Source organism: Vulpes vulpes, chromosome 14 (genome assembly GCF_048418805.1).
Source record: "Vulpes vulpes isolate BD-2025 chromosome 14, VulVul3, whole genome shotgun sequence".
NCBI lineage: Eukaryota > Metazoa > Chordata > Mammalia > Carnivora > Canidae > Vulpes > Vulpes vulpes.
In genome coordinates, this window is record NC_132793.1 from 107,046,209 (window position 1) to 107,066,414 (window position 20,206).

At 51.7% G+C, this 20,206-nt stretch overlaps 1 protein-coding gene and 1 long non-coding RNA gene across 32 annotated transcripts in view; both read left to right on the forward strand.

Moving 5' to 3' along the window:
* KIAA0232 (KIAA0232 ortholog) overlaps positions 1-14,240 on the forward strand; it is an 89,499-nt gene extending 75,259 nt beyond the window's left edge. For 7 of the 31 annotated variants that reach the window (XM_072737532.1, XM_072737533.1, XM_072737534.1 and 4 more), the window contains 3 exons: positions 4,681-4,789; positions 9,582-9,679; positions 11,751-14,240. In XM_072737532.1, coding sequence (XP_072593633.1) covers positions 4,681-4,789; positions 9,582-9,679; positions 11,751-11,930 — 387 coding nt within the window. In that variant the 3' untranslated portion in view covers positions 11,931-14,240. Of the gene's footprint in view, positions 1-321; positions 391-4,680; positions 4,790-8,227; positions 8,315-9,581; positions 9,680-11,750 lie in introns of all 31 variants that reach the window. The other 24 variants (XM_072737546.1, XM_072737548.1, XM_072737549.1 and 21 more) reach the window with 5 other exon arrangements.
* A 2,813-nt stretch (positions 14,241-17,053) lies between these two features.
* On the forward strand, positions 17,054-20,206 carry LOC140595488 (uncharacterized). Its single transcript, XR_011997140.1, has 2 exons — positions 17,054-17,183; positions 18,843-20,206. It is a non-coding gene; the product is annotated as an uncharacterized lncRNA (long non-coding RNA).

Below are 20,206 nucleotides of genomic sequence, written 5' to 3' on the forward strand. Positions count from 1 at the left end.
TTTCCATGTTTCACGGGTCATTTATGTACTTTCTCTCGTTAGGTTATAAGCTCCTTATGGAAATGGACTGTGCCTTCCTCGCTTGTGGGGCCAGTACCGGGGGGACCTGAGTGCGTGTGGTGGGAGGAAGCCCACAGATGACTTGAGGGCCCCTGGTCTGAGTAGCCTGCCCATCCTTGAGTTGAGTCCCGCCGAAACACTGAAATCCCGGCTGCCAAGAACAAAAACCAGTGATGTCGTTAGCCTTTATCTGTTTGCTTATTGCCCCTCTTTTTATCCTTGAATGTTCCTTTATGTACTTTGTATTTCACCTGGTTCCAGATTGGGAAGAAAGAAACAGAGGGAAGAAGCGAGATTCTACATACCACTGCCATATTGCTTCGCTTCCTAGTATGTTGATGGATTTATGTGTTATCAGAATTCTGGGTTGCCTTGGAAGGTCTCAGCCGCTAGTAAAGTCCTCAGAGGACATGGTGGGGTTGTCTCCTAGGGTTGGCGTAGCCACTGCCATCAGCCCCGGCCTCTGGGTGGCGTGGCATGGTGTAGGGCTGGGGCGGAGCTCACGTCCTGGATGGATGAACTACAGAAAGGTTGGGAGAGTGGCCAGAAGGGACCAGAGCGTGTGCCTTTACACTCTCACACTGTCTGGGCAGTCTAGGGGGCCCTCTTCCCCCTTTTCCTGGGGGAGGGCTGTCTGTGAGCCCAGTTGTAAAGGTCACTATTGAAAGGCTCTGTTTCAGAGCAGATAGACTAAAAATGTAAGAATTCTAGGGACGCGTGGCCAGCTCTTGATTTCAGAGTCATGAGTTCAAGCCCCATGTTGGGCATAGAGTTTGCTTAAAAAGAAAAGAAAAACCTTAAAGTGTAGGCATTTTAAAAGAATTGGTGTCCAGAAGCATGGATTCTTTTCAAAAGTGGAGTTTAATCAATTCAAACATTTTTTGAATACCCGTTACATGCCCATCGCTAAGGTAGATGTCCTTTAGGAACAAGACCCCATCCCTACCCTGGAAGATTTCAGTCTAGCTACAAAGACCACTTTGTAAGTAGATAATTTAATTGAAAAAGGTAATCTATTCATACAGCAAATTCAGAAGTTATAAGAGGGTGTATATATCATAGTGAATAGGTCCTCCTGAACAGCAACTGCAAGCATGCGTCTTGGCACATCTTTCGGGGGTATTTATGCACGTAGAAACAAAGACATGTTCACACGTTTCCTCTTTTTTTCTCTTTTCACAGAAATGGCACTTTATTCTAATCAGCCTTCCTTTTTGATTTCCTGGATACTGTTACGTTGTACGGACAGATGTACTGTGATTGACCTAGCCAGTTCCTTGCATTTTAGGGCATCTGGGCAAATGCAATTGTAGGTAACTGGGTAGGCGGCATAGTGGAGGTGAGCACAGAAATGCCGTGGGAGCCCAGAGGAGAGCCCACCTAGTGGTGAGAGTTGAGGGAGGCTTTTGAGCACACCTGCGGGTCCCAGGGCAGAAGGGAGAGGAGGCGGGGGCCTAGAGGCAGAAGAAAGAGCATAAGCAGAGGCAAAGAGCCTTGAAGTTTCTCACTTGTGCAGGATATCTGCCAGCAGTTAGTTCTTGGCTTCTGAAATAGAAAATGGAAGGTGCGGAGTATGCCTTGGGAGCCCATTCATGCATGAGTTGGTGGCAAAAGCTTTCTTGTCATTTTCTTATTGTCAACTTAGTGCTATGTGCTTTAGAGCACAGAAAAGCAGAGAAGGCTTGGGCTTCTTCAGTTTGTGGCCCAGTCCAGGAGAGGAGCCAGTGTGCCCGAGGACAGTGTGCTGTGGCCATCAGAAAGTTCTGATGAGTGGAGAGGGTGGCGGGGGCGGTCCTTGGGCTGTGGCACCTGGCCCACCTGTGCCAGTGTCGCGTCCACTCTGGTTTGTCACCTTGTCCCCCTCACTGCCCACAATGACCTGTGATGGATTTTTGTCCCCCTCCCCGTGACTGTGAAGGACTCCTTCCCCCAGAGGGAAGAGGGAAGGAAGGAGTTGCTGCCCCTGAGCCTGGTGTCAGATCTTTCCACTGCTTTGCACTTCTGTCAGTGAAGGCAAACTCAGGCCACGTAGTATCTCTCCTTGGTCTCAGCGGCCCTCTGCAGCTCTTCATTTACAATGGCTTTCTTTTCCTTTTGTCACCTAGATGAGTGGGAGCTGACTGTGGCTGAGGGCCACTCTTCCACACTCTTCCCAGAGTAGAACTCAAAGAGAAACACCAATGACCTTTGTCTTCCAAACCTGGGAGCACTTAGTGAGCATTCATACTCAGCTTCCAGCTTCTGAAGAATTTCTGAGTAGCCCATCGGTTGCTAAAAACATTTCTGGTCAGGCTTTCTGGCTTAAATTTGTGTCTTCTCTGTTTTTTCACGGTTTCATTCATCAAGTATTTGCGGGGAGCCTGCTCTGTCTGGGCGCTAGTCTGGGTGTGGAGGACAGGCACAGAGCCTTCTCTGGTCAGGTGACATTCTCTGACGGCATGCCATCCATGACATTGTGTGCTGGTGGACCAGAGGCGTGGAGGGTGCAGAGCTGGCTCAGGGCTGCTTGGAGGACATGTCACTAGAAGCTGGGGCTCAGGGTGGGCTTCTTGGCAAAGGTGTCATCTGAAAACAGGCGTCCAGGTGAGAATGTGAGCCGAGCAGCTGTTGGGGGAGAGGAGAGAAGTGCCCTGGCAGAGGCTCCTGGCCCACCCACAGCTGCGTCCTCATCTGGTCTCCCTTCCACCTTCCGTCCTCCCCAACTAGAAGTGGAGTCCATGCGTCCAATAGAGGTTGCTTAAGCCATGCATGGTCCTCTTTGCTGTGCAACCCGGAAGCTGGAGCTAGCGAAGTGAAATGATGTCAGGATTTAATGCAGGTTTGTTGAGTATGTGTTCAGTGTAGCACAGAACAGGACAAAGAAGTCTCTCCCTTTGGAATTGACTTTCAAGGGGAGGATGCAGAAAAAAATCCTAAGACTATAGCAGAAACTGGCTTGACTTCAACAGTGAGTTCAGCCCAAGGTGAGGGTGGGGAGGCAGAGGATGGCGTTTGGGAATCAGGGAGCTGCATCCCCTGGAGCCTTTCCTTCAGGCCAGCAGACATTGTGTAGGCCTGGTGCCCTGAGGCATGCAGATGAATAGGCATGGGCCCTGCCTCTCCCCTCTAGTCTCCTCAGCTTCCAGCCTCCTCTCTGATCATGCTGACCCCTCCAGCCTGCTCGCTCGGCTGTTTCCCACCCTCCCTTTCTCCCCCTCACCCCTACTCCCACGGTCTTGGGACAGGGTCACACAATTACCAGCGTGACTGCACTCGCACGAATGAATAAACTTTGATTGCTCCGCAGCTGCCTAGGACGTTTTCTTTTGCAAGTAGAAACTTGTCTCCAAGTCCATCTTCCTTTAGTGGTCCTTTGGGGACAAGGGCAACTTTTCTGTCCAGGAGGCCTCTTGCTCCTCCCAAATAGCACTAAGTTGTCATCTCATAGTGTAGGTGTGCCTTATAGAGAAGCCAAGGTCTTTCTGGAAAGGTCTAGGGGTTCTGTGAATGATGTGTCAGATGCAATTAATTTCCTTGAGCTAGCTATAGACCTTGGCTGTTGTGACTTCATTTGCATGAAGCTGAGCCTTGTCCTGCTTATATAACAGCGTGGTACGGACTACTGTTGTTGGAAAGAGCTGAGGGAGAACATAGTGAAGGTTAACTGGCCACTCTGGGTAGACAGTACAGTTTCCCCCAGTATCTAGTTTAAGAGTCTTTCTTTTTGCCAAGTTATATTAAGTGAAAAATGAAGGATTGATGTATTTCTCATTAGTTAAATAATAAAAAACACACATTATTGAATCAAAAATTCTTAGATCTGGAAGACCATTTACATGTAAGAAGAAGGAAGTCCTGTCAGAGGAGTGATGTTCATTGTTTGCTAGGACTGCTCAGGTTCTCAGCTTGAACACAGAGTGAGGTGTCTTCTGAAGCAGGAGGTGCATACAGTGTCCACAGGCCTTATTTATATTTAGGCCCAACGTCCTCTGGTTCTCAGCAAAGCACATAGTTGGGTTATAAAGCTACATAGCTTGGTAACTCTGCCTACGCGATTTTTATCATCCAGTGTCATCGTCTTTGACTGCCCCCCCCCCCCCCCCCCCCCCCCCCGGACATGTGAAGGAAGAGACGGTCCACTCTTCTCTGGAGTATTGCATACCAGTGGAGACTTAGGGCTGCCCCATTATTTCTCTGCTTTTCCCAAATCTAGAAATTTGCCTTTACCTGGGGATATTTTGGGGGGATATTTTGACTTGTAAGTATTTTGTTGTTTTGTTTTTTTAAACATCTTCATTCCACTCCCAATATAAGTGCTCCTTAAAAAAAATTTCCTTTATATGTTATGAACACTTTGGCTTTTTAAATTCACCTTCTCAGATGTCTGGCTGGCTTAGTTGGCAGAGTGTGTGACTCTTGATCTCCGGGTCATAAGTTTGAGCCCCATTTTGGGTATAGAAATTACTAAAAAATAATATATTAAGAAAATTAATTAATGAACCTTGTCTAGAACAGTGTTACAAACAAAAAACAAGTCATTGATTTAAAAATCCAGGATTTGTAGTTCCTAATTAATAATGCTTGAACTTTCTCCTTTATCCTGAAAGTTTGTAAACTTTTTTTCTGTATTTGTTTAAACAGTTTCCCGTATTGAACACTGATGTTCAGGGAATGAATAGGAGTCAAGAGAAGCAGACCTGGTGGGAAAAAGCCTTGTACTCTCCTCTCTTTCCTACGCCAGAGTGTGAAGGTAAGGAGGCCTATACTGGGGCATTGGTTCATCCACTCATTCAGAGTTCTAATCCATTGAGAACAGTGCATTCTTTCACTATGATTAGCAGTCCAAAAAGCATTTACCAAGAGGCTCTTGGTGTAGCCAGCCTTTGTCAGGCACTGAGGACACAGAGACGAGTGTGCACTGGATCCTGTCCTTAGCCTGATGTGGGGAGAGGTATGGAAATGCATATAAGAAGGACCGACCTTTGCCAAGACCTATTCAGGATCCCAGTGAATCTTGGCGGGGTAGTGGAGGGGTCATCAGCTGTGAGGGGGATCTTCAGGAAGCTGCCCAGATGGGGAAGGTGGGGAAGGGCAGAGTCCATAAGAGGAACAGCTTGCACGAGGACAAGAGGGTCTCTGGCAAGTGGGCCCAGCTGGCTTAGAGCTGAGGCCAGAAAGGCAGACGGAGGAAGCCTATCGGGAGGTTTGAGAGTGCTGCTGATATAGGTCAAGTTGAACCCACAGGAAGGGAAGGCCATTGAAAAGACTGCAGATTGGAGGCTGTCAGGTCAGGCGTGTGTTTTAAAACAGTTCTAGCAGCAGAGTGGAGAAGAGGTTGAAAAGCTGAGGGTACTAAGTGGGGTTCTGAGCTCCCCCCACAAGTGGGTTCTCTGGAAGGGACATGGTCGAGGCCTGGCCTCAGGCCCTGCGGTGGGGAGTATCTGAGAGCAGGTCAGAGAGGTTTCGCAGAGGACGCCAGGGCTTGTTCAGTGACTTTCTGGGAGGTGTGAGCAGTAGGAGGGGCCTGAGGGGAGGACCAGGAGGGGGAGATGGAGCAGTTGCACATTTGATGAAGATGACTGTGGTCTGTGAGCCTCCCAGGTAGACATGCCCAGCAGCTATAAAAACTCCTGAAGTCTGGGGAGGAGTGAGGGCTGCAGAGGCCAGGGGCTCACTCCAGGGCGAGGGCAGCCCTGACTGTTACTGGCTGGCTCCCAGGCTACCGTGGGCTGTGGCGTTTGACCGGCTCTCTGCCATTAAAGCCTGAAGGCCAGAGGGGCATGTAAACTGGTAGTATTCACACGACCTTGTGTTTTTTGTGTCTCCCAGTTCATTTGTGATTAATGTGGAGCCAGCGGAGCCAGTGGTGTTGCTCTCTGCCCGCCTTGCCATGCACAATTCTGGTGCTCAGGACGCTGGCACTGGCCTCCCTCTGCAGCTTGGCCTTCGCCAACTGGGGGGACATGGGGTTGATTGCTTCCCCCTGTTCTGTGAGCCCAAAAACGCCTTCCCCAGAGCCTGCCTTGCCTTACTCCTTCCCAGAGATTTGTTGGATCAGAAAGACAGCATAGAAGGAGTGTTCATTTATAGCATCTTTGTTTATTTAACCGCATTTATGAAAGACCTGCTGTTCTACCATTAGCTGATATTTGGGTCGCCTTTTATTGTTTATGGAGCGCTGCTTGTCTTTCCTTTTACATAGACCCCACCATGACCTTGTGCGAGGTCAGCCTTAGTTTTCAGATGAGGACAATCTAAGACTCAGGTTTGGCAGTTTGTCCAGAATCCTGCATTAGCCATCAAGCTCAGGCTTAGTGTGGTCCAGAAGCTTCACGCTCTACAGTAGCTGTTTGCACTCAATGCCCAGGGAGGCACCAGGGTGAGGGAAGCACAAATCTGGCCTGAACATAGATCCCTCTATGTGCCGGTGCATTCAGTCACAGATGAGTTAACAGGAGCACAGCTAAGGGAGGCTGAGTGCCCCAGAGTCCTGCCGCCAGAGGGAGAGGACGATGGGGCCGCAGGCAGCACCAGGGGTCAAGGAAGACCAGGCCCTGTGGGGTTTAGGATGATTTTCAGATCCTGAGTTCTGGCTTTGTTAGTGTGTCGAGGGCGGTCTTGGCAGCCTTAGTCTGGAAAGGAGTCCGTCCCAATCCGTCCCAACTCTAGGCTCTCAGTCCCAGGTCCGTGCTGTAAGGGGAGGTTCATGCTCGATGCCTTTTTTTTTTTTTTTTTTTTTTATTGTGAAGTGGCAAATCGAGAAACTCTCAGTGGATAGATAATGGTAGCCAGGCTTTGGAATGACCTCCAACTCACAACTGTGCTTTAAATGCCTGCACAGTTGCCTTGTGGGGATGGTGACGTTCTGAGCCTCCCTCTCTTAGCCTGTGGGGGTTGGGGCGTGTGGTCTTCAGAGCAGGTTGACCAGGAGAATGGGTGGCCTCTTGCCCACTCAGTGGGAGAAACCAGAGTGCAGCTGATGGTTAATAACAGGCCCTGTCCTTCTCCGAATCAGGGGCTGACCTGGAAGCTTTCGGCCTCCCTGGGAAGGAGGGGGGCCTTCCCTTTTTACAGTAAGGCAGGATGGAGGCTGAAGCGTGAGGCGGCTTCTCTGGGCACCCTCAGCAGGGAGCCCATCTGGCCTAGAAGCCTGAGCCCTAAATGCCGCCCCCTGCTGGCCTTGTGCATTCACACATGTGGCCGTGTAGCACGTGTTGCTGACAGTCCTACCTGGTACGGGGCCCTGGGAATGCAGAGGCCAGCTGACTGGATCCCGGTTCTCCTGTTTAGCTCATGTCCCAGCACAGACCAGAGGGAGTAGGGACACTAGCCCTGTGACATCCAGGGCTACCTACAGGGAGAGGTGCCCAAGCACTAGCGCTGGTGGGTGCGGAAGCAGTATGTGTGTGGCGTACCTGTAGTGTGGCTAGTAAGGGGGAACGGTTCGAGAGTGGGGTGGGGACAAGGTCCTCTAGAACCAAGCAGCCAGAGCCTAAGGGCCTTGCGTGCTCTATGCCATGATGGATCTGTCCCAAGTGTGGTCTCTCCAGCTCACGCACTGGACTCTAGAGGTTTGAAGGCTCGTTGTAAGTGTGTGGGTATTATTTTAGTCTAACAGAGAAAGCAGTGAAACCATATAGGTAACAGTTATAGGCCCAGGAGACAAAATGGAACTAGAGTCCAGGGCCTCCATGGCCAGCTGGTAGACCTGGGGCTGTGACCAGCCCTTTTGTGTCTCCATTGTCTGTATTTGTAAAAAAGAGGCTAAAGATAGTGCCTCCCTGAGGAGGTACTTAAGAAGAGGAGCGTGCATAGCACAGGCCTGGTATGTGGTCCTCACCTGGCACATGGGAACTGTGTGAAGGGGGCTTTTGAAGAGCGTTGTCAGCAATCCCTACTGCCTTTTCCGAAGGCCTGTGACGTCATACACTCCTTTTGTACTTACAGAATTCTAAAAGAAGGGCAGGAAAGTGCAGGGATCAGGAGGAGGGTGGGAGCTGGCTATGTCCAGGGGCATATTCTAGCGCAGGAGGTAACTGGGGTAACTAGCTAGCTGGGCGTGTGGGGCCCATGAGACCTTGGTCAGGCGAGCCCAGGGCAGAAGAGCATGCTGGGCTCTTGGTTAGCAGCAAGTGTGCCAGCACCATCCTTGAGGCTGTACGCATGTCACCTCTTCTGACTTGCACAGGACTCCATGAGGGCAGACGGTTGCCTCGTTTCAGAGATGGGGGAGCTGGGGCTCAGAGAGATGGTCATCTGCTGAGCCCCATCACTGGTGAGTCGCAGGACCAAGGATCCACTCACGTCTGTGTTGTCCCAGAGCCCGTGTAATTGTCATGAACCTGAGCTGCTAACTTTGAGGTCCTGAGGCGGGCAGAGAGGGCTAGAGGTCATGGAGAGTATGATGGGGCCCAGCACAGCACTCAGTGGTAGGAGGGCACAGCAGTCACTGAGTGCTGGTCCTGTCCTCTCCGGTATCACACAAGAGTAGCCTGTCATCTCACTGAATGCCTCATGGTAGCTGGACCACAGGCGCCGGGAAACAGATGCTCAGTTGGGGCCGTTACAGGACTTGCACTCAGTGATTCAAACCAGGGTCCACATCAGGTCTGCTGGCGGTCTCTTCTCTCGTCCTTGTGTCTCTGCAGCTGCAGGGGATGCTGGGGGAGTGGGTGGGCAGGGCAGGGGGTGGGGTGCTGGTGTAGATTAAGCCTGGTGGATGTTAGCCCTGGCTGTGGCTCCGAATCACCTGGGATCTTTACAGAACTGCTGACCCCTGGACCCTGACCCAGACCAGTTCAGTTGGGATTTCAGGCAAGCTCTGCTCCTTGGGCTCGTAGACTTTGCCTTAAGCTCCCAGGGCTGGGAACCTTTGCACTAAGTGATTGATTTGATTCCTTCTAATTCCAGCTTCCAGTTCCATCCCCTTCTGTGGGCTGCTCACCTACTCAAACCACTAGCTTCCTTTCTCTTCCCTATTCTGCAGATACAGAAAAGATGGACTTTAGTGTGGTGTTGAGTTGAGGGGGAACGGACGAGGTTCTTACCCTGTTTTGTCTTCCCCACCGCACTTCCTCCTGTCTGAAGTTCTTTGTTCGTTTGTTAGATGAACACGCATATGGTACATCGTCTGCCTCCCTCCATCCTCTGTACGCCCCTGTGAGCTGGGGCCTTGTTGGTGATTATGCTGTGTTCCTAGGGCTTACCCCATTACAGATGTGAATATGTGTGTGTTGAATGAATGTCTCATGGTGGGATAACAGGCATGTCTGGTTATGCTGGCCTATTTTTTAAAAAAACTTAATAAACAGATTATTAAAGGACTTTTTAAGTTGGCATAGCATTTTGCTCGTGCATACCTGGCTGGTTGGCTGCGACTGTGTCTGCTTTAAGTGACTACTTCAGCTCTCCAAAGTGTTGGTAGATCTGATTGATCTGACTTTTCAGCAAAAAATGAAACAAAAATGTATGTTTCATAACCGTGTCTTAATGAAATCTCCCCCCCTTTCCCTCTTTTCCCTTCTCCATTCAAAATGATTAAGAATGTTATACAAATGCCAAGGGAGAGAATGGTATAGAAGAGTGTCCAGATGGTAAAGACATACCCAGTAACGAAGAGCGTCTGTTAGATTTTAATAGGGTAAGTGGACTGTCCTCCTTACTAACTTACTAACGGCCACGCCCCCCTTGCCACTCAGGCTGGAGCCTGGGAGCCCTGGGAGCTCCCCCTGTCCGCCATCCCAGGCCACCCAGCTCTGTGGCCCTCAGCCCCCGCCTGCATTGCCTCCCAAATCGTCCGCTTACTGCCAAGGCTTCCCATACCCCTGTCTTCTCTCCCCGCAGTCTGTCCTTCCCCATGCTGCCACAAGGAACTTCTGCCTACCAGCCGGACCTTGTCACTCCCCCTGGAAGCCCTTGAGTGGGCACCACCAGAGAGGCCGTTCCCCCTATCTGGGGTGCTCCCTGGATGGACCCTGCCCAGTGTGGCACCATGGTCTCAGCCCCGGCACCAGGCTGCATTGGGTTTCTGCAGGCCTGCCTCCCCAGCAGGCCTGGGAGCCCCCGTCAGGCAGGCAGGTGGATGGGTCAGAGGGAACACATCTCTCTTCTCCATGTCCTATGAGGGCTTTTCCCCCAAAGCACCCTACAGTGTTGGCACCCACAGGCCTCTCCTTCCCTACCTTGATGAATGGCGCCCTGCGGCACCCCGCCACACCCCAGCCTGGGGGCCACTCTCTGGCCTCTGTGACCTGCATACGCTGTCTGCCGGCCCTGCCGGCCCTGCCCGCCCCACTAGTCAGCCGTTGCACCTCCTTCCATCGCCCACACCCTGTCCAGGCCCCAGGCTGAGCATTCCCTTGCCAGTCCTCACAGCGTCCAACAGGTACCATCACTGCGCCCGCCATTCGGCACAGACTTGGGACCCGGTCGTCAAGGCCATGCAGCCACACAGCCAAGTGCAGACCTGAGCTGTGAGCCTCAGCTAGGACTCCGCGACTCCCGCTCCTAACCGTAATGGCCTTTTGTCACTGCACTCTGCCCACAAAAGCCTTGTGTGCTCTGCCCCTGCGTGCCTCTGGCCTCACCTCTCTTCTCCCCTCCTTCCTTATGGCCGTCTTTCTGCTGCTGCCTTGGGGTCCCAACAGGGATGGTGCTGCCATTTGGAAGTAGGGGGTGTTGTTACTATGACTAGGGGGTGCTGGTTACTCTGAGAACAGGTGGGTGGGGGTTCTTAGTTTCTGTGGTGGGGGTGTTGTTAGTTCCTCTGACTGGGGGACAGGGGTGCTGCCACTTACTGTGATTGGGGGGTGCTGGTTACTCTGGGTTTGGGACATTGCTAGTTACTGTGACTGTGGGGGACGTCACTGGTTACTTAACTGGCTGGGGGGGCAGGGTGGCATGTTGCTGGTCACTGTGAGGGAAGGGGGCTTTGCTAATCACTTCGGGGGTGGGAGGAGCATTACTAGTTGCTATGGAGTAGGGAGGGTGGTGTTGCTAATTTACTCTGCCTGGACTGGGGGAGCCTTGGTAGTTACCGTGACTAGGGAGGGGCTACCATTTGCATTCAGTGTCCGGGGGGGACAGAGATGCTGACCATCTGGTGTGTGGGGAACAATCCCACACAATAAAGAGTTTTTAGAACTCTGGCTCTGCAGCCCGGCCCCCAGGCTCCCAGGCAAGCTCTGGCTGTTCTTTGCACAGGCTTGCTTTCTAGCCTTCCGGTGAGGACACTTCTCAGAACTCCCTTCCCTGCCACAGCTGTCTGAAGTGTGTGTGTCCTGTCTCTGCCTCCCCCGTCAGCCACATCACCTGGTGTACCCCGCAGCGTGAAACTGTGTTGGTCAGTTGGCTTGTTGGGTGCTCTCCCGGGATGGGAGCCTGGGGAGGATGTGGCTGTGCCCACCTCCTGGTGGCTTCTGTGTGCTCGGCCTGGCCCCCACCTGTGGTTGGCTCCGGATGTTGTTTTTGTGCAGCCCCCACATGTGGAACGTTTTGTCTCAGGGATTGAACATACAGAATTAGGACTTTGGACCCTTCACAGATCATGAAGTTGAGGTGTGGTGGGTTTTGCTTTGAAGCCGTGAGATGCTTCATACTCTTCAGCTCTCCCAGGAAAGCCAGTGATTTGCTCTATAACCTCTGTATTCACATAGCCCTTCTGAAAAAAAGTCTGGCTTTTGATCTGTTGAACACTGTTCCTTTAATCCCAGGTGTCTTCTGTTTATGAAGCGAGGTGTGCAGGAGAAAGAGATGCCGGAGCAAAATCCAACGGCTTCCACAGGAAGATCTACTCCAGCACCAGCTCCGGCTCAGAGGGCTCCGGCTCAGAGGGCGGAGGCGAGTGGGCGGACCCGGGCGAAGAGGAGCTCTTTTCTCGAACTCATCTCTAATCCTGCAGAGTAGTACAAATTATTTTTTGAGAGCGATATGTGATGGCAAATTACCCTTTTGTGAGGCCTGTTAATCTAAAACAACAACTTAGGTTTCTTCTTCAATTAACTGATTCAGATCAGCAGTTATCTTTCTCTTCTTGCTTATTTTAGAGTTGAGGACAGCTATCCTGTTGAAGATTTTTTTGTTTTCCAAGCTGTTGAATTCTTGGCTATTTGAAATAGACTAGATTGTGTTGTCAAATCCAGAATGGGTGTGCATGTGCTTGTCTAGAAGCATCCCTGCTTTCCGCATCTTGGCCACGGTTGCTGTCCTTGCTGCGGCGGCCGGGTCACTGTCACCTTAGCACCGCGGTGTCCGCAACCACTTCCGCTCTCCAGAGACTCGAGCTTTGGAACCTTTAGGCTTTGTTCTCTCAGAACTGGGACATAAATACCTCCCCCTGCAATGGATCGGGGCCTTTCTGAAGGCCAAAGGGAAGCATGGGTGACTCATCCACGGTCTTCATTCAATCAGCTCTCATGTACATTTGACGTAGGAACCACAAGGTGTGCTTTTAGAGACTTAGAAAATACTGTGTTTTCTATCTTAGGATTCTCCCCCCGAAATATCATGGATGATACTATGGTTTGTGACTTTCTGGCTAACTGGAGGAGCCACGGCTGTGGGGTGTAGGGTAGCAGGGGAGGCAAAGCGGGGGAGGAGTGCGCCCCTAGCCTCTGAAGTTGCAGTTACATTTATGCCAAAACACCCCTTTGGGGTCATTCGTGGTGAGGGTCTTAGTGGCAAATTATGATTTTTCTAGTGACCGCCGTTGAATTGAAGCCTCCAGAACTCAAAATAACAAAGGTTTGGCATGCAGTAAAGGCCACCTCATCACCCCGAAGAAGCCCTGGCTGCTGCAGCTAGCCGCCGTTGTGGCTGTGATTTAGTAGAGCATAGATCTCATTTTGTGTTTGAGAGAATGTTCTGGGCAAGTTCTATGTGGTGGGTTGGGGGCAGGCAGAGAAATCATTTCTCCCAGACCCGTGTGATGGCTTCATGGGACTGGCTTCCCACTTGCTGTGGGGGCACAGCAGCCAGTCCATCTCCTGCGAGTCCTGTCCACTCAGGACGGCTGCCTCCTCGAGTTTTCGCGCCACTGGGCAGCAGGTGAAGCTACGAGGAGCAGTGTTGGTAAAACCAAATTGTTTTTCTTTTTAAACCAGCTCATTATTTAAAAACAAAACCTAATGTGTAAAATCAGTTTAGCATGTCTGTAACACCAGGAATGGCAGGAAAGCCTGACGTGGACGAGACAGCTTCACCATGAATCTTGGCAGGCAGTACACCTGTACAGTTCACTAGCTGGGAGCTGGAGTGGCTGAGAAATGTATGATTTGCTTTGAGCCCTGGGTTCGGTTGCCTATCTTGTAATTGAGAACACAGATGACTCCAAAGCTGTGGAGTCACCCCGGGTTCTGTGTGTCCTCACTGTGAGAAACCTGATGGACGGTTGGCTTGGATCTCACCACATGTCAGGGTTTGTTTTTATACAGCACATCTTTTGACACTTTAAAGTGTGTGCGTGTGTGTATGTGTGTGTGCGGGTGTGTGTGTGTGTGTGTGTGTGTGCGTGTAAGGTTTATGTTGCTGTTATTTATTTACAGACTTTATAAGGTTTTATGTATTTTTCTTTCTTCCGGGAGCTTCCTAAAAAGTGATTAGCATCTGCACTGAAATATAATTTAACAGCAAGGGCAAAAAAGAATTGGAAGTTGTAAATTCCTAAAATCACTACAGTGACGATCACTCTAGAAATCGTTGCTTATGTAGCAGAGACCAAATAAATATATTTCAGACACAACCTTTAGCTCAGTTGATTTTGGACAGCTGCTTTTTATCAAGACAGGGCTCCAGGTGGCAAGGGTGCCGACTTCCTTACGCACTGGCAGGAGGACATTGCACCTTCCACGGGGGTGGGGGTGGATTATAAATGGGCAAGGGGACTACCAGATTATGTATTTATTTGTTTTCATAGCTAAGTGGCTGAAGCCCAGAGGCTTTCAGCAACAGAGTTGAAAGTGTGGTTTTTAGTTTTGTGAATGGATGATCATAAAGAAAAAGCATTTTTTAAAAAGTTGGCAAAACGCTGAAACGCACTGTGGTATGAAGCGCATTGCATATCCATAGCACTGAAGTATCCGTTTTCCATTCCTGGGCTGAGATTTTTTTCCCCGTGGTTGTATTGTTCTGATTTCACGTACACCAGAGTAACTGATTTTTTGTTTTCTTGTGGAGTTAACACCAAATAAAAAATTCGAAAAACAGTTGGTTGTCTTTATTTATCATAGCAAAGAATCATTTATAAAGAGCCTCGGCCTTGTCTTAATTACCTGCGCCAGGGTAAGATAGAGGTGCACAAGTCCCATCATTCTGGATGAAGGGGATTTAGCTCTCACAGGCATTGCTCAAAATGCTGGCATGCTGCTTTGCTGGAAAAGGAGGGGGGCACCTGCTGATGAATGAGTCACTTTCCCTCAAACATACCACTACCACCACCCCACCTCCCACCTGAATCCTGCAAGAAACACAGCAGTTTTGTTTATAGGTGTAGACAAAACTTCATCCTTTTGTTCTGGAAAACAAAAGTCTCTATATATTAACACAATCAGTTTTCATTGTAGAAAGAAAATTCAGTGTGTTTTTAAAGTATAAGGGGAAACTCATCTGCATGTCCATCACCCAGAGATGGTAGCTGCTACCATTCGTGCCCAGCGCCTCTCTAGACAGCTGAATGTCTTTGGGCATTCACTATATCACAGGGTGATGCTACACCGGCTCTTCTGCAACTTGAGAAATAGGTCTTCACTCTGACGTCCTTTCATGGCAGTGACTGTAGGTGTAGGGAACTTTCTATAGCTATATTACTCCGTTACAGAGATTTAATAGGTTCCTCGCTGATCAGCATTTAGAGTGTTCCTTTTCTGTGTATTCAGCATTCTGAGTAGCACTTCTGTGACACCTGTAAACGTGTGTCCCGGTATAGTTGCTCCCAAGAGGAGGCTGCAGCCTGTGGGTTACCTCCTGCACACCGCGATGTTCCAGCATTGCATGGAACCAGGAGGTCCTCCAGGGCCTCTGTTGGAAGTTGGACCTCCTTTGTCTCATCATGTGCAAGCTGATACTCAGCGTTGGTTATTTGAGGCGAGTACTTATTTTCAGGTTAGCATTTGTCTTTCATCCGGAGCAGAGGACAAGTGGATTCTATACAGAAGCATTTCAGTGTTGTTTTAGCCTTCTTTATTGTTTATGGTTTTGGGGATGTGCGGGCATGTTTTTAAATGCTTTCTTCACCTTAAAAGAGCGTAAAGATACTACGCCTTTGTGTTTTTCTAGAACCCATATACTTAGAGTTGATTTTTTTTTTAAAGTTGTACGCCCAATATGGGGCTTGAACTCACAGTCCGAGATCAAGAGAAGAGTCCCATGCTCCTCCAACTGAGCCAGCCAGGTGCCCCTGTAGAGTTGGCCTTTGAAACGTGTATTGTTTATAGGCAGCAAGGCTTAAGGATTCAGCCTCCTTGTCTACCAGCTAGTTGGCCAGCTACCCAGTGTCACTTGTTGTCACTGACTGGGTGTAACCGGAGTCTTCGATTCTGGGTATGGCAGCGCCCAGTTGGATGGAGGTGGCAGGGCGCAGTCCCTTCCCGGAACCACCTGAGGCAGGACTGGAGGGTATTTGTGCAGCAAGGTGTTCCCCTATGCAGGAGCTTTCGCTGGTCCATGGGAGGGGTGCCTTGTGGCCCCCTTTGACTGTGGTCAGCCTGCTTGCTTCAGCGGTGCCCCACACCAGCAAGAGCAGGGTGGGGGTACTGGGCTAGATTGTTGCTCTGTGCATGTAGTCACCTGGAAATTGGGCTCTGTCTCCAGGAATCATGACATCACAGCTTAGTCCTTTTCAACCAACTGGTATAAAGCCCTCTTTTTTTTTTTTTTTTTTTTTTAGATTCTATTTAGGAAAAAAAAAATTACTTAGTTGGGGGAGGGGAGAGTCTCAAGCAGACTCCCTGCTGAGCGCAAAGCCCTACATGGGGCTCCATCTCACACTCTGAGATCTCATGACCTGAGCTGAAATCAGGAATCAGATGCTCAGCTGATGGAGCCCCCTACAGGTGCCCCTAGAGCCCTCTCCCTAAATGAAATATTTATTCCAGGTTTAGAGTCACTGCTCTTCTGGCTAATGCTGCTGCTCCTGTCACTGCAGATGCTACCCCTGGCAGACTCTGGGCACGTGGGGTACGTGGCTGAGCAGTGCCCGGGGGTCTTGTGTCTGCATGGCTATCTTAGGAACTTGAAAGCAGCTGGTGGATGGATGGCATCATGGGCAAGGCACTGTTGTGAGCACAGAGTCCAGGAAAGGAGCTCCTGCTTGAGAATCTGCCACCAGCCTTGCGTCACCGATGTGGGTAGAGGATTGCCAGGGACCGTTGCCCCACTTTACTGAACTAGCAGTGACTGGCAGTGACATCACCACGTAACCGCTTGGATGGTGACCGCATGTCTGCTAGTAATAGGGATGGAAGGGAGGGCATCTTTCCGGGCGTTTGGCCTTGTTCAGGACAACCCTGTGAAGTAGGTGCACCTGCCCCATTTTATGGGCGAGAAGACTGAGGTACCTGCTGAAAGGTGGAGACGAGGTTCCAAGTCCGTGTAAATGGAGATCACAACAGTACCTCCCATAGGGTCTGTAAAGCTGATAGCACAGTGGTGCAGCCAGAACACAGAGTCAGCGGGACGTGGTCCCGTCCTGGGGGTGTTCTGGGGGTGTGGCCAGGAAAGAAGCAAACCCGGAAGTGCAAAGGAGAAGCTGCCACACCCCAGTGGGTAACTCTCAGAAGCAAATCACATCCACAGGCTGCCTCTTTCTTTCCTCTTCTCCCCCACAAGAAGGTTGGGGGGCATCGCTCGCCTCAGAGTCAGGCCCTGCTGAGACCTGTGCCCCTGAGTGCTGCAGCCCCAGGTGGTGTTGGGAGGGTGGGGGCGGGGCTCAACACAACAGGTGTCCAAGTCTGGGGTAAAGGGACAGGCACGTGACCTACTGGGGTTTAGCCAGACGCTGGGTCTGCCACTTCCTATCCAGGGGACCTGTTTGAGGAGATGGACGAGGCCCGGCCCTTGGCCTGCCACCCAGCGGGCCCTGCCTTCCCCGCACCCAGCCTGCAGTCACCGATGGGGACGACAGCCCTCAGTGTGCAGACGGGAAGGCTTAGGTGAGCTGGTCCTCCTCTGTCTCCCAGCCCTGTGCCCCCAGCTGTGCATTCCAGCAGGGAGGCTGGTGACAGGCAGGTAAAGCTTCCTCCTCCCCTGGCCCGAGGACAAGCTCTGGAGTGGGCATGCCTAGCTTTCCCCATCCACCTTCTCTCCCCCTGCACATGCTTTTCTCTGTCCCCTGGGCCCCTGCTCCTGGGCCCCTGGGGGCTCCTGCTCTGACACCCCTGCTGCCCTAAGCCGTAGCATGCAGACATATGCCCCCCCTCAGGGCCCTGCCCAGCAATCCCGTCTCGTCCAAGGCCCTGGGCCGAGTCTGCTGCTGGCTCCTCACTCCTGGGTCTGGGGCCCACCTTCCCACCACTGTGACTTCCCCCCTCTTCCATCGCCCCGGTCCCTCCTCCTCCAGACCCCCAGGCAGAGGGAAGAGCCTCCACAGGAACCTGTCCCACTGTCCCCTCGAGGGCTCATCGAGACCCACTGCAGACCACTGCTGGCCTGAGGACAGCACAGGGCACCCCAACGCCTGGTGGGAGAGGCTGCTGGTCCAGCCTGGGGTGGCTTCAGGGTACATTGTCCCTTTGCTGAAGAGGAAGCAGCATTGAAGGGGCCCTAGCCCGAGCACTCCAAACCCCAGGGCTCCCAGGGGTCACTGAGGGCCTTGAGCAAGCCCCTCACCCCTCTCTGGGCTTGACTAGCTCTTCTTACAGGCCTGGGGCCCCAATTCCTGTCGGTCACAAGTGTCACACATACCCACGGCATCCTCCCACAAACCGCAAGCTGCAAGCCAGCGATAACGGACAGCCCAGCCAGCCCTGTGACTCTCCTGCTAGACTGCTGGCCGTGCCCAAGCTCCCAGGCCTCCCTCCCCGCAGCGATCACAGGCCTGGGAGCTGCTCAGAGTCACTGGGGATCCCCAGCCGACAAAACCCAATAGCAGCAGACCTGGTCCTTGACTCTGCAATGCATGGCACTCGTGCCACTGGTCCCTGCCCCACACACCTGCCTGCACCTGTGTCGATGCCCTGCCCTGGGAAACTACGTCTGCCAGGCAGCTCCCCCAGGGAATGAGGCCCTAGCCAGGGTGTTGCTTGAGCCTCTTTCATGTAGTTGGGTGCCCCTGGGCTCTTCCTCCCCTGCTCCCTCCCCACCTTTCCAATGTGCCCAGACTCCCACCCCCTACCTGCACTTCCCCTTCCTGAGTGGTGGAGGAAGTGAGACACGTGGACCTTTGGGTGACTTCCTCATGCTGAGCCTGGGTCCCCCACTCGCACATGCTTCCCCCAGGCTTAATGCTGTCATGTGTGACACTGTCATCTGGGTGAGGCTGGCGAGTGGTGGAGCCTTGCTGCCTAATGACCTGCCATGCCTTGACCTTAGTGAGTCCTCACGGTGGAAATGGGGACTGCAAGTTGAGATCTTTTGGGGTTGGGGTGTCTTCATCTTGGCATTAAGCTGCTAATTAGGAAAAGAGGTCTTTGGACCTTGGTCATAAATAGAGTTTGAAAACATTCAGTCAACAGATAAGTATCAAAATCCTATGTGCTAGGCCCTAAACCCGATGCTAGTAATAAATCTTATTTTTCTAAACCAGTAAAACTCCTGCGGCCCCAGTTCTCTGGGAAGGAAGGCCTCACAACGTCCTCTCTCATCTCTCCTAGATAAACTTCGGAGGGTCTCTCCAGCCCGCCTGAGCCACGACCATTCTCGAGGGTTCTGAAGGAAGGTGTGAGTCCAGGCAGCCCTCCCCATCAGAAGGCTCTTCCTTGTCTTACCCCCCAGATTTCCCTGCCAAGCAGTCCCTCCACCCCACCCGACCCTGGGGTCACTCGGCCCTGATCAGCTGGGCAGCCTTGCCAAGGTCATGCAACATCTCTGGGCCCAGCACGAGGAGGAGGGAGGTACAACCATCCATTCTATACACTTGGTGGGGGGTGGGGCCCTTCCTGCAGAACAAATAATACATTTCATCTGGGAGAGACACACAAGGCTCCATCTCTACCCATCACCCTGCAAATGGGCTGCTGACAAAGTGATTTCCTTCATGGCAGCCTCTGGCTTTCCAGCTTGGCTACAGATCCTGGAGAGTTGGGGACACCGCTACCTGGGCACAGCCTCCCCGGGCCTGGAAAATGGCTGGGGTGCACAGTGGGGAGCTTCCACCCCCCCACCCCCCCAGGCCTGTGGACAGGGTGGCTGTGTGGAGCAGCTGGCGGAGCCCAGCACTGGGGCCAGACTGCCGGGCTCTTCATTAGCTCTGGCTTTTGCCATGTGGGCTTCTGTAAGCCATTTGCCCTCCGGAGCCTCAGTTTCCTCCCTCTGCAAAACTAGAAAAGTAAGACCTACCACCAGGCTGAGAAGGAGTAATGTGCCTACACATATGGGTGGTGCGTAGGTGTTAATTCCCTTTGCAGTGGCCACCAAAGCCAACTGGTCAAACCACCCCAGAATCTCTGGTTAGTCTGTCAGAGTCTCACCAGTGGTGTCCAGGTGGGTATGGTGGGGGTGAGGGCCCTGATTCAGGAAGGCGGGAGGGGTCACTTTGTGAGGGACTTTGAAGGTCTCTTGGGAAAGGTTCACTCTGGAGGTAGCAGGGGGCCTGAAGGCATGTGAACAGGGCCACCATCTGTGTCGTGCATAGAACAGTGCTAACTGAGGTTGGATAGGGATTTTAGAATCAGCTGATGCATAATAGTCTTCTAGAACTTTTATAGCTTTTAAAAGAGGCTTGCTGTGGCATTTGCTCCCTTCCCTACAGTTTGATGAGCACCGCATGCTGATGTGAATGGAGCTCTAGCCAGGTGACCACGCCTTGGCTTAGCCAGGTGCTACTGCTGACCTATGGGGTCTTATGCAAATCACTCCCCTGCTCTGACCCGTCTCCTCATCTGGAGAAAAATCACTCAGAGATAATCAGTCTGCCTCCAGCACGGCAGCGACTTTGGCTATTCCATCCTGGATGGGAAAGCCCTTTGTGAACTGTGTGTGAAGGAGCATTAAAATCATAACTGCAAAAAAAAAAAAA